This window comes from Chrysemys picta, chromosome 1 (assembly GCF_011386835.1).
Source record: "Chrysemys picta bellii isolate R12L10 chromosome 1, ASM1138683v2, whole genome shotgun sequence".
In the NCBI taxonomy this organism is placed as follows: Eukaryota; Metazoa; Chordata; order Testudines; family Emydidae; genus Chrysemys; species Chrysemys picta.
The window spans coordinates 101,962,680-101,976,556 of NC_088791.1; the positions used below are offsets into that span (position 1 = coordinate 101,962,680).

At 40.9% G+C, this 13,877-nt stretch overlaps 2 protein-coding genes across 5 annotated transcripts in view; one reads left to right on the forward strand and one right to left on the reverse strand.

Annotated features, from left to right (window-relative positions):
- The first annotated feature begins 777 nt into the window (after positions 1–777).
- Positions 778–2,051, forward strand: PMCH (pro-melanin concentrating hormone). Its single transcript, XM_042851527.2, has 2 exons — positions 778–1,026; positions 1,623–2,051. The coding sequence occupies exons 1-2, from the start codon at positions 778–780 to the stop codon at positions 2,049–2,051; spliced, it is 678 nt and encodes a 225-aa protein (XP_042707461.2).
- Positions 2,052–2,247: 196 nt separating this feature from the next.
- Positions 2,248–13,877, reverse strand: part of PARPBP (PARP1 binding protein) — a 95,493-nt gene continuing 83,863 nt past the window's right edge. For 3 of the 4 annotated variants that reach the window (XR_010592171.1, XM_042851520.2, XM_005303694.4), the window contains 2 exons: positions 3,445–3,610; positions 2,248–2,673 (listed from right to left, as the gene is read on the reverse strand). Coding sequence is in view for 3 of the 4 variants with exons in the window: in XM_042851520.2 (XP_042707454.2) it covers positions 2,342–2,673; positions 3,445–3,610 (498 nt within the window). In the remaining variant the exon portion in view is untranslated. Of the gene's footprint in view, positions 2,674–3,444; positions 3,611–13,877 lie in introns of those variants that run through there. The other variant, XM_065565398.1, reaches the window with a different exon arrangement.

Below are 13,877 nucleotides of genomic sequence, written 5' to 3' on the forward strand. Positions count from 1 at the left end.
GAGTGGGAGAGGGAGGAACTTCTGAAATTATGATCTGGGTACTGACCTATTGGTGTTTGCGGCACTGATCCTTTCAGATGGGAAACTGCCTCCAAACTCTGACAAGTATATGTATCAGCAATGAGTGAGGATTGCCAGCTATATCTTCAGATAAAAAGGTACACAATTTACTGGACACAAGTTAAAGGTTTCAGCTTTGCCTGTATTAAGGCAATGGTAGTATTTTAAACCATTGCTACCTTCAAAGTTTTTTTTCCAACTAGTTCTTAAGAAGATCTGAAAATCAATTCCACTTTAAAATAGAGAAGACCAGGGTTTAAAACAAAATAAATTACTTTGCTGACCCTCCTTCTTACATGTGTAAATTAGTTCTTTTCTAAAACTGCCTTAAGTGAAAAGTAAAGCCTAATTTAAAAACAGCATGTGTAGAGATTATGGTATCCTGTGAATTTTGCTAAAACTGATCCATTAAAAGGAACTACTAATCTGCACTGTTCTAAAAGTCTATAAAGGAGCTAATAATCCATGGTAAAAAATACCCATACTTAAGTAGTTCTAACCAATATATGGCATTACAAGTACTATTCAAAAGGTTAGCCTCTTTATACTGAGTCATTTATACAGGGTGAACTCATAAGCCACTGAAGTGGCTTCTATTCAATCTGTAAAATATATAAAGGTAGACATGATTGGAGAACACATTACTTTACAAGGGACACCTTTCTTAAATATATCTGAAACCTGCTTAACTTCTATGCAAACATTAAACAACTAAGAATGCATATTTCATCCTACATGTTAATACTAATTTTCTCTCTCTTTTCTCAAGGTTTTTTACTTTCAGTTTCGAAGTCTATGCGAAAGGTAGAAGATGATGATATGATACTAAATGCGCTCAATATAGGAAAAGCTCTTTGGAATGGAGGTAAAGCAGAGAAGACAGAGACTACACCTACTCTTGAGCACTACAAGATGGAGGACAGCAGCTTTCTGGATGAGGAGGAAGACAGAAACCCAAAATTCTTAGTGAGTTTCCATTTTTTATTGAACACTAAAACATGAATAAAAGCTCAATTTATAGTCCTTTTAAAAGGGTTAAAAGCTTACCATTTTAAAGAATGTTGTGGTGGATGGTTTCAGTTATAAGATCATGCAATTACTGAATGCTAAGTTTTCAAATATAGGTATCTAATTTTAGTCACCTAAATCTGAGTTTGGGAAACTAAACAAATGACCTGATTTTTACCAGGATTCCAGGTGGTCAGAACCTGTAAGAAAGTATCAGTCTACCTTTTTATCACTGTTTGAAAATTTTGCCCATTCTGTACTAAAAATATATCTTAGAATGTCAACAGGATTAGCCATACATACCAAGACGGTTTCAATGCCACTGAATAACTAAACTGAAATTAAGCTGATCATCCACGTTATTTTAACATGCACTTTGATTTTAAGGTTTCTTAGCCAAAGTCCCAATGTGTGGCATTGTATGGCTTTTAAATGACTGTCTGTTATAACACCTTTGTTCTGAATGGGGGAAAGAAAAAGAAAACAAAAAAAGAACTAAACACAATGTTAACATTTCATCTTTAAAATTTAAATCTTTTTTTTTCTTACTTCAGAATATAGGTTCCAAACACAATTTCATAAGCCATGGTTCGCCACTGAACCTAGGTATAAAACAGCTACCTTATCTTGCATTGAAAGGATCTATGGCTTTTCCAGCTGACACTGAAATTCAGAATATTGAATCAATACAGGAAAGGAGAGAGACCGGGGATGAAGAAAACTCAGCTAAATTTCCTATAGGAAGGAGAGATTTTGACAGTAAGTGTATGTGTATTTTTCCACAGAAAAAATATTTCAACTTAGAATATAAAAAGAGTAAAATGATTTTTTTCTTCAGTGCTCAGGTGTATGTTGGGAAGAGTCTATCGACCTTGTTGGCAAGTTTGAAAACTGTTGGCCTCCTCTCTAAAGAAGCATTGGTTACCAATGTAATGAAACTTGAAGTTACTGTGCTTTTGGTATTGCTATATATGTACATCTAAATACTTCTATCTGTATTTCAAAATAGAGGGGAACATGATTGACATTTTCACTAGATAACCTAGTTGTAATAGTTATGATGTATTGTTACTGAAAATTGAGAATGCTGCACAATCAAGACTTGTCACTATATTTGTCTAATGAATAATATATGTAACCTACATTAACATAATATATTTGGACACTATGAAGCCAAAATGTGTTAATGCACCTGTTATCTTATTCTTTCAAAATGTACAATGTTTATTATGGAATAGTAAATTTACTATATACATCAAAATAAAAATAAGATTCATAGTCTAAAAAAGTCAGTTAACTTTTTCTGACCAGCAATCAATTTATTCTTGGCTGTAGCCTTGTTGCCTTTTGCTGCTCCATCTAGTCTGCTGTCCAATTTCTCCCGTAGTATGTTTGATATCTTGGGTCTCTTAATATGTGTGTACTGAGATGGTTCATTTTCATTATTGCAGAGGACTTTCTCACTATTCAGAGCCATGTGTTTCCTCTTTGAGCTCTTGTTTCTTGGCTGACAACTTTTTGCTTTTTCACTTTTACTTCCATTCTGAAGAACATTTCCAGAACTGGTTCCAAGTGCTGATCTTTCAGGAGGGGACTTTACACCTTCTATTGTGTAAGAGAATAAAATATTTTGGGAAGGAAAAAAAAGTTATTACTCCTAAAGTAGTTAGCCAGGATAGTCCTAGGATTTAAATGGCATAAAGGTCATGTATTTTAGCAAGAGAGTGCTTTCTTAAATAAAATGAACAATAATAATTTGACTGGCCATCAGCTAGCCAACAACTATAAACAAACCTAAACAGACACGTCACCATTAAATTTTAAAATGGCATTACACATGCATAAATGTAACCATCAACAACTTCAGGAAATAAGTTTATATACAAAGGTCAAAATGTTGCAAAGGATGAATATACTTATGTCCTAACAGTAATTTATATAATACACATCTTGTAATGTGTTTAAAAAATAAAATTAACAATTAGCCATAATTTTCCCATTCAGTATATAAATTTCCCTCAAGCACTAGGTCATCTCTGTAAAATGCATAAAAAGAAACCTGACATACTGTTGGTTAAAATTTATTTGGGGATTATGATGGCAGTAAAAAATAAATAATTTACAAACTATACTGCTAATTTCAAAGCACTTATCTCACATAGCATAGACTAAAAAATATTTTAGATTAGTTTTTACTGATTGTAACTTGTGCAAAGCTATTAAACCCTCAGTTTTGTTTTTCCTTGAAAAAAATCCTTTACATTTGACTTTTAATAAAGATTGATGTAGTAGTCTATTTGATAAAAATCAACAGGTATAAGACCTGAAAAATCAGGAATAAAATTTTCTCATTCACTCAAACATAATTCAGTTTACCTGCAAAAGTCTCAGCCTCTAAACAGAGAGAAAGCATTTGTTTTGGTGCTGGATGTATGCAAGTCGGGATTTGGCTCCTACTGAAGAAGTGCTGACCCTTCTTCTCAGTCATCAGGTCATCCTTGTAGGTACAAGCGAACTGGGACCTGATTAAGGGTTGCTTCATCTATGAAGGGTGAATGACACTACTTTTAATTGTTAATGTTTGTTTAGAAAACTATTTTAAACTTTTTTATTATCGGTAAAATAAAAAGTCTTGGGTATCATTATTTTCCCCTCCCTTCCTCCCAGTTTTAACTTAAAAGTTTTAACTTAAAACTTAATCAAAAATTACCTAAACTACCAGGAAAGTTAACACAACACAACCAAGGTGAAATAAATTGTTTATGATATTTTGTATATATAAATTAGTTCTAGAAAAAAATTATTTAACAGTAAATTGAGGCATTCTAAAATGAATATTCGTTTTTTTTTTTTTTTTTTGACTGGTCTCTTTTAGAAAGCTGCATATTTAAGCCTTTTAAAAGTCCATCATCCTGAAAGCCTCTCCATAAGAGATTTTTCTTTTGCCTTGACATTTGGTAGCATCGGTTTACCATTTTGAGCTGCTATCATAGCGAGTATTTGCCTAGAGCCAAATCATCCCTTACACAAGCTATGAACAAGATGAGCCCACTATTTCCTTTGAAGTGTCAACAAGCAACTTTCATTGGGATAAGGCTCCCCATCAAAACAAACTATGTAAAAGAATGGAAAAAATGAAACCTCAAAAAAGCACCTCTCCCCCGCAAAAGAGACAAATAGCTATAGTCCAATATAAAATTTGACAGGTTTCAGAGTAGCACCCGTGTTAGTCTGTATCCGCAAAAAGAAAGCTTATGCTCAAATAAATTTGTTAGTCTCTAAGGTGCCACAAGTACTCCTGTTCTTTTTGCGTATAAAATTTGAGTCAAATATACTAAAAATTGGTCTAACTGTAGAACACTCAATATTATTCTATCCCTTTCTTGTTAGATGAAAATTTGAAATTTTCAACTCCCTCACAAAACCAAATAATTTCCATACAGAGTGTAAAAGGCAGGCCATATGATTTCCACAGATATACTGTTCAAGACCCAAATGCTTTAAAAGCATCTGCATAGCCTGAGTTGTCAGAATTCTACAATACCAAAGAACACTATCATATCTACCTCTGCTGTATTTTTAGAGAAAATTGATTTCCACCCCTAAGCTTCCAAAGCCAGAAACCCAGCTGATTAGTACTGATCAATCAGAAAGTATGGTTCAACAATAAAAAGAGAATAAAAGTGACATTATGGGCTGTATTTCCATATTCACTGGAGTCATAGACTTTAGACTTTAAGATCAGAAGGGACCATTTTGATCTAGTCAAGGACTCCAGATCAAATTTGCTCAGTTTATATACAAAAATATGGTTTCCCCAGCTAGCAGCACTACTAAATCAATCTGGGATTTGAAAAAAATATCAAGCTTTATTCTTTCTGGACCATTTATCATCAATAATATGCATTCTGCAGACCAAATTCTGTCCTGAGTTTTAGCTATAGAATTCAGCAGACTTCAAAGTGGCTGACAGGTATCAATAAAGGAGATAATTACTTTATAATTAGAATATCCAACTAACAACTCTACTGATAATATACAAGTAGGGCTGTCACGTGATTAAAAAAATTAATTGTGATTAATTGCACTGTAAACAATAATAGAATACCATTTATGGAAATATTTTGGATGTTTTCTACATTTTCTAATATATTGATTTCAATTACAACACAACACAAAATGTACAGTGCTCACTTTATATTTATTTTTTATTACAAATATTTGTGCTATAAAAAAAACAGAAGAAATAGTATTTTTCAATTCACCTCATACAAGTACTGTATCAGGAATGTTGAACTTACAAATGTAGAATTATGTACAAAAAATAACTGTATTCAAAAATAAAACAATGTAAAGCTTTAGAGCCTACAAGTCAACTCAGTCCTACTTGTTTGTTTACATTTGCAGGAAATAATGCTGCCTGCTTCTTGTTTACAACGTCACCTGAAAGTGAGAACAGGTGTTCCCATGGCACTGTTGTACCGGGCGTCACAAGATATTTATGTGCCAGATGCACTGAAGATTCATATGTCCCTTCATGCTTCAACCACCATTCCCAAAGGACATACATCCATGCTAATAAGGGGTTCTGCTCGATAACGATCCAAAGCAGTGCGGACCGACATGTTCACTTTCATCATCTGAGTCAGATGCCACCAGCAGAAGGTTGATTTTCTTTTTTGGTGATTTGGGTTCTGCAGTTTCCACATTGGAGTGTTGCTCTTTTAAGACTTCTGAAAGCATGTTCCACACCTCATCCCTCTCAGATTTTGGAAGGCACTTCAGATTTTTAAAGCTTGGGTCGAGTGCTCTGGCTATCTTTAGAAATTTCACATTGGTACCTTTTTGCTTTTTGTCTAATCTGCAGTGAAAGTGCTCTTAAAATGAACAACATGTGCTGTGTCATTATCCAAGACTGCTATAACATGAAATATATGGCAGAATATGGGTAAAACAGAGCAGGGAACATAATACTCCCCCAAGGAGTTCAGTCACAAATTTAATTAATGCAATTTTTTTTTATTGAGCCTCATCAGCATGGAAGCATGTCCTCTGGAATGGTGTCCAAAACATGAAGGGGCATATGAATGTTTTGCACATCTGGCACGTAAATACCTTGCAATGCCGACTACAAAAGTGCCATGTGAATATCTGTTCTCACGTTCAGGTGACATTGTAAATAAGAAGCAGGCAGCAGTATCTCCAGTAAATGTAAACAAACTTGTTTGTCTTAGCGATTGGCTGAACAAGAAGTAGGACTGAGTGGACTTGTAAGCTCTAAAGTTTTACATTGTTCTGTTTTTGAGTGCAGTTATGTAACAAACAAACAAAAATCTACATTTGTAAGTTATACTTTCATGATAAAGAGATTGCACTACTGTATTGTATAAGGTGAACTGAAAAATAAGATTTCTTTTGTTTATCATTTTTACAGTGCAAATATTTGTAATAAAAATAATATAAAGTGAGCACGGTACACTTTGTATTCTCTGTTGTAATTGAAATCAACTGAAATTGGTTCCTGGCCAATGGGATCTGCAGAGCCAGCGCTTGGGGGTAAGGGGCAGTGCACAGAGCCACCTGCTGCGCCTCTGCCTAGGAGCAGCAGGGACCAGGTGCCACTTGCAGGGAGCCGCCCGAGGTGAGTGCCGCCCGGCACTCCAACCCCCTGCCTCAAGCCTCCTCTCCCAGAGCCCGCGCCCCGCACCCCTTCACCTGCACCCAACCCTGCACCCCCTCCTGTACCCGAACTCCTTCTCTCTTAGTTAACTGGAATTTTTCACTTACCGGCATCCCCCCATTTACCCAAAATGCTGGATAAAAAAGCTTTTACTGTATTATTCTCACAGCAAAATGACTGACCAAGTATTCTCCAATTGGTGAATAACATAGAAAAAGCATCCTGACTGGTTAATAACTTACATCGGTTAATAATTAAATCACAGTGTTTTAATATCATGTGCTGCAAAGAGACACAGGAGACACATTAAAGAACCACTTGCGGCTTCCAAGCCTCAGTCTGAGTATCACTGGTTTAAGGTTTCCAGCCTAGAGGACTCTTCCCCTCTTCTCTAAGCTAGCAGATGTTGTGCCCCATTTGGACAGGGACAAAACCTCAAAGGCCTTGACATTTATATTGTCAAACATAGGTTATTAGGCTAACACCACTGACTTTGATTCTTGCAGATGTGCAAAACCACCTAAGTCAGAAATAACCCTCACTTTTCCTTAGGAAGCAGCACATTAATCATCAACCATCCAGAGGGTCACATAATATTCATAAAAATATTACAGCTCTTTCCCATGTTCTTCATGGTAACATGGATGAGTTACAATTTGTGCAGAGCTGACTAAGATATTTCATCTACATGACAGAACCAGTACATAGAACATCAAAGTAGTCAAAGAAACCACAAGGGTTTCTTTTTTTTACTTTCACAGGCCTCAGTGAGGCAAGTCAGCTCTGAAAGCTTATAAGAACATAATGAGTCAAATGTCATGGGTGATGTCCACTGAGATCGTTTCAAGCTTGGACACTTTAGGATTTCAACACTAGGAGCCTGACAAAAACCCATTTATTTATATACTTCAATGGGTCTTGGCTCTTGATCTCAAGGTCTAGTTCTCCTCTGCATTACACCCTGTGTAAGTCATTTCCAACTGTGCACTGGAAAACCCTAAATAAAATAATTGTCCACTTGCTCACACTGGTGCTACTGTTTCACACCCATTTTACATAAGTGTATATGGCTACACAAGGTGCAAGTCCATGTTGAATCAAGCTTTAAGAGTTTCCTGAGGCATCTAAATGTGCCAGCTGGTCAGGGAATGGATATTTACTAGCAATAAATGATGGTATATTCAGAGTGCAGCAACAAAAAAAAATACATTAAAGTAGCCTGAAGGCAGAATAGCAGCAAGAGCCCAAGGCTGAATTAAAGCAGAGATACTACAAGAGCTCAATAGCTTCTGGGGTCATGTGATTACATCATAATCTTGGTTTACACTTTCTTTCTTAAAGACTTTAGCCCTCATTGTTGCAAAGAGAGGTTTGAAAATTACACCTGAGTATATTTGACACAGTGATGACTGCCTGAGTCTGCAGACAGCATGAAACAATAGTTCTTAGAGATTTGAACTGCCCTTTTCATTTCACTGTGATATTAAGTCCCAAGATCCACTGAAGCAGATATACCCCAACAGCTGTACTACGGGGTAGATCTGCTGCCACCAGAGATGAGAGGGTCCTGCTGTGCTCCTATGTGGAGGAAAGGGAGATCATCCAGTTTCCCCTCCCTTGCTAGAAGAGGAGAGGGATCCCCTGCCACCGCCACTCCCAAAGGGGGTCAGGACAATGGGCTTGGATGCCTCATTTTGTGGTATGCCGGAGGCATATGTGGGTCCCTAAGGGCCAGATTAGTTAGCATATGCTCTCACTTGGTCTTCTTGTACCTTTTAAAAAATGCACTTTATTTAGTTTGTTTATGACATGCCACTGAGAAGCCCATATTTTCCCTTGTATTAATTGTTACTAATGTATGCCCTTCTATTTATTTCTAAAAAGTTACATCTGATAATCTATTCCAGATCTCCCTCCAGCCTCTGCATACAGACAGAACTGCCAACACTTAGTCAGTAAAAATGCTCAGAGTGGGTTTTTATATACTGGAATAGCATAATAGAATTTAAAAGACTACATCAGTAACAACAAATACATGTTTTTATTTTCTGGCCAACCAATCAAGATATCCTTTGGAGAAGAAAAAAAAGAGTGGAGAGAGAGATGAAAAGGAGGAAATCTTTTCCTCACCCTTTGTGGAAAAAAATAGGAAGGGGAGGTTGAAAGAGGTTTAAAAGGAAAGAGAAAGAAAGAATGGCAAAATGTCATTTGCCTTGACCAAACCAAAGTATCGCTTTATTCAACCATGAAAAATGTCTTGGCAATCTCTCAGGTAATAGCAAGTTTTTCTTGCCCCAAATCCATCAAAATCTTTAGCAAGACACCATACCAGCCTTTGACTATCCCAGGTTTACTCATTATTGTTTTGAGAGCATTCAGTCTTAAATCACCACATCACTGGGATTTGAGGGTGCCTTGAGACACACAGGATTTGGCCCTAGGAGAGCTGTTTAGGTGGTTCCTGGAATCACAAATACTGTTCTCCCATGTAAGTAGGGTTTATCAGATTCTAATAGAAATTAATGGATAGCAAAAAAAGGCTAGAATTATTCTTACTGCAGAATTTCTATTGTGTCAAAAAACAAGAAAAAATGCTTAGTGCACTCCTCAGAGGTTGAAATCACTAAGCAAAGATGTTCCTCATAATTCTCCATTAAAAACAAACAAATTTTGTTTGGTGCAGTAGATGAGACTAGTATCTCAGAAAGATAGCTTTTCCTTAGTCAAATGTTGAGTTTTTCTGCACGAGTGTATTGGATACACAGAAAATCTTGATAGGTTCCTGTTGATGGCCTTCCAAGTCTCTCTTTATTTGTACTGGAATCATAAACAGGCAAAACAATTCTCACTAGCAACAGCTCTTGGAGAACTAAACAACTAAGAATAATATCCAGCTTCATGCACTGCTGTCAAGTCACTTTATATAGACATAATCAAGTCACATGAGAAAGGCAGATTGAAATTCTCTGCTTTATAGAGCTTTTTCCTTGGAAGAATTTCCATACACAGTAAAATTATAATGAACTTCAAACTTGACAGGTGTTTTTTTAAAACTGAAATTAGTGTTAGGTTCCTTTTTGGAAGAAAAGATTACCTCATATAGGAAAGATTGTCTCCAGTTATATTAAGAAGCGAAATAAGCCAAACTACTGAAAGTTCACTACAGTTGTTTTGGGCTAAATGTGCGAACAATGAAAAAATGGTTACTCACCTTCTCGTAACTGTTGTTCTTCGAGATGTGTTGTTCATGTCCATTCCAATCAGGTGTGTATGCGTGCATGTGCACAGCAGCAGGAAGATTTTTCCCATAGCAGCATCCATTGGGTCGGCCTGGGTGCCCCCTTCATGGCGCTCAATATAGAGCACTGTTGACCTGCCATCCCCTCAGTTCCTTTTTGCCGGCTACTCCGACTGAGGGGTAGGAGAGTGGGTATTGGAATGGTCATGAAGAACAACAGTTACAAGAGGTGAGAAACCGTTTTTTCTTCTTCGAGTGCTTGTTCATGTCCATTCCAATCAGGTGACTCCCAAACCTAAGTTCTGGAGGTGGGGGCGGAGTTATGCACTGATTGGAGCACTGCTCTACCGAAGGCAGCATCATCTCTGGCCTGCTGGGTAAGCACATAATGCGCAGTGAAAGTATGTATGGAGGACCACATCGCTGCTCTGCATACTTCCTGGGTGGGAACTTGCGCCAGGAACGCTGCTGAAGAAGCCTGCGCCCTGGCGGAGTGTGCCGTGAGTGGAGGAGCACTCCCGGATGCAGGATGTGATCCACGACAAAATTCGTTGGGAGGAGACTGGAAGACCTTTCATCCTGTCTGCCACAGCCACAAACAATTGAATGGATTTTCGGAATGGTTTCGTTCTCTTGATGTAGAAGGCTAGCGCTCTGCGGACATCCAATGAGTGAAGCCTCTGCTTCCTGCCACATCAGTGCGGCTTAGGATAGAACACAGGGAGGAAGATGTCCTGGTTGATGTGAAATTGGGAAACAACCTTCGGGAGGAAAGCTGGATATGGCCTGAGTTGAATCCTGTCCTTATAGCACACGGTATAAGGAGGCGCCAATGTTGGGGCCTTGAGCTCAGACACCCTCCTGGCTGGGGTTAACACTACCAGAAACACCACCTTGTACGAGAGATAGAACAGGGAGCATGTCTCAAGTGGTTCGAAGGGCGGCCCTGTCAGTCTGGAAAGGACCAGATTGAGGTCCCAGGCTGGGACCAGCTGTTGGATATGCGGATATAGTCTGTCGAGACCTTTCAGGAAACAGCTAACCATAGGGATGGCAAAGACGGACCAGCCCTCTGCGCCTGGATGGAAGACAGATTGCGGCCAAGTGAACCCTTATTGATGACATGGACAGTCCCTGCTGCCTGAGGTGGAGAAGGTAGTCCAGTATGAGTGGTATAGAGGCAAGCATCGAGGATGATTGATGCTGCGCTGACCAGATTGAGAATCTCTTCCACTTGGCAAGGTAGGTAGCCCTGGTGGAGGGTTTCCTACTGCCAAGGAGGACTTGTCTAACTGGGTCTGAGCAGGAGATCTCAATGGGGTCCAACCATGGAGCTTCCATGCCATGAGGTGCAACGACTCAAAGTTCGGGTGCTGAAGACGGCCATGATCCTGAATTACTACATTTGGGAGGAGCAGAAAAATGACTGGAGCTTCCACGGATATTTCCAGGAGAGATGTGTACCCAGTGTTGGCCGGGCCAGGCTGGAGCTATCAATATCACTGAAGCCTCTTCCCTCCATATCTTGAGGAGCACCTTGTGAATGAGAGGGAAAGGCGGGAACACATAGAGGAGACGGCCTCCCCATTGGAGGAGGAACGCGTCCGCTATGGAGCCCAGGCTGTGATTCAGGAAGGAGAAAAACTGCTGATAATTCCTGTTGCGTCGCGTGGTGAACAGGTCTATCTGGGGAAAACCCCACCGTTGGAAGATTGAGTTTGCGACGTCCGGGCATAAGGCCCACTCACAGCTGTGGAACAACCTGCTGAGATAGTCCGCCAACTCGTTCCGTACCCCGGAGAGTAATACTTGCAAGTGTATTGAATGCTCTACGCAGAAGTCTCACAACATGAGGGCTTCCTGGCCCAGGGGAGAAGAGCGTGCACCCCCCGTTCGTTGATATAGAACATCGCCATGGTGTTGTCTGTCATGACTGATACACATCTCCCTGTCAAGTGGGCTCGGAAAGTCTGGCATCCCAGGCGCACCACGCTCAGCTGACATTGATGTGGAGAGCAAGTTCCTCCTGAGACCAGAGGCCTTGTGTCCTGAGGTCTCCCAGATGTGCTCCCCAGCTCAAGGCTGACACATCCGTCACTAGCAAGAGGAATGGCGGAGGACCAGTGAAGGGGACCCCTGCACCGACTACCTGCACCACTGGAGGGAGTCAAGGACCAGGTGAGGTAGAGTCACAACCCTGTCCAAACTGTCCCGAGCCGCCCAATACACCAAGGCTAGCCGCAACTGGAGTGGCCAGAGTCTGAGCCTGACATGTTGCACCACATAGGTACAAGAGGCAATGTGTCTTAGAAGTTTCAGGCAATTCCTTGCTGTGGTGGTGGGAAACTAACTGAGACTTCGAAAGATGTCGCCCAGGGCCCGAAACCTCGCTTCCAGGAGATATGCCTGTGTCAGAGTTCATAGAGGTGGTACTGGACTTATCTGCTGAACCAGGGACAGGGTCAATTTCCTCACACTGAGGAAAAGGCCCAGTTCGTAAAACGTCATTCTTATGAAGTTGACTTGTACCTCCACTTGAGACCTGGAGCGGCCCTTGATGAGACAGTCGTCGAGATATGGGAACACCTGTTCCTGCCGCCTGCGCAGGAACGCGGGCACGACTGCCATGCATTTGGTAAACACCCGAGGTGCCGCTGACAGGCCGAAGGACTGTGAATTGACAGTGGTTGTTGTTCACCACAAACCTGAGGTACCTTCTGTGGGACGGAATGATTGCAATATGAAAATACACATCCTTCAAAGAGGGTGGCATACCAGTCCCCTGGATCCAAGGAAGGGATGATGGAAGCCAAGGAGACCATACGGAACTTGAGTTTCTTTAAGAATCTGTTGAGCTCCTGCAGTCTAGAATGGGCCTGAGCCCGCCCTTGGCTTTCGGTATTAGAAAATACCGGAAATAGAAGCCCTTGTCCTTCTGCTCCTGAGGAACTTCTTCTGCTGCCCCTAGCGATAGGAGCGAGTGCACCTCCTGTACAAGGATTTGCTCGTGAGAGGGGTCCCTGAAGAGGGACAGGGAAGAGGGGGGTGGAAGGGTGGCAGGGCACAGAATTGGATGGAATATCCCCTCTCTACCGTGCGGAGAATCCAACGGTCCGATGTGATGCAGGACGACACAGGGCAGAAAGGGGATAGTTGGGACAAAAAGGTAAGGCAGGGTGGATTCTGTCCTTGGGCTAGTACACCGTCCTAGATCGCTTCTTCAAAAGGCCTATTTCAGGCCCAAAGGTGGCTTCAATTGGCCAAAGCCCTCGCCTGAGGTCAGGTGCAGCCTCTTTCTGCCACTCCTATTCCTCCTTCTTTAACCGTCCTGTCGGTTCTGTTGTTGGAAGAACCGTGGCGGAGGTTGCGGCCTGAAGTGTCTCCACTGCATGCCGGGGGTGTGAAGGCCCAAGGATTTGAGGGTGGCTCTGGAGTCCTTCAGACTGTGAAGACTTTTATCTGTCTTTTTGGAAAACAGAGTCACACCCTCAAAAGGAAGGTTCTGTATTGTCTGTTGGATCTCGTAAGGGAGGCCAGAGACCTGGAGCCAGGTGCCCCTTCTCATGGCCACCCCTATAGCCATCACTCCCAGGGCCACATCAGCTCCATCCAGCGCTGCCTGCAGGGAAGCTCGGGAAGTGAGCTTACCCTTGTCGATGAAGGCCGAGAATTTGGCACAGGAGTCTTGCGGCAGCAGCTCTGCAAATTTTGCCATTGCCCAAAATGTATTATAGCAGTACCTGCTGACAATGGCCTGCTGATTTGAAATGTGGAGCTGCAACCCACCCGTAGAGGAGACCTTCCTCTCAAAAAGGTTGAGTCTTTTCGCCTCCCTATTCTTAGGGGAGGGTCCCTGGTAACCTTGCTGCTCGCGCTGATTGTCAGGGTCCA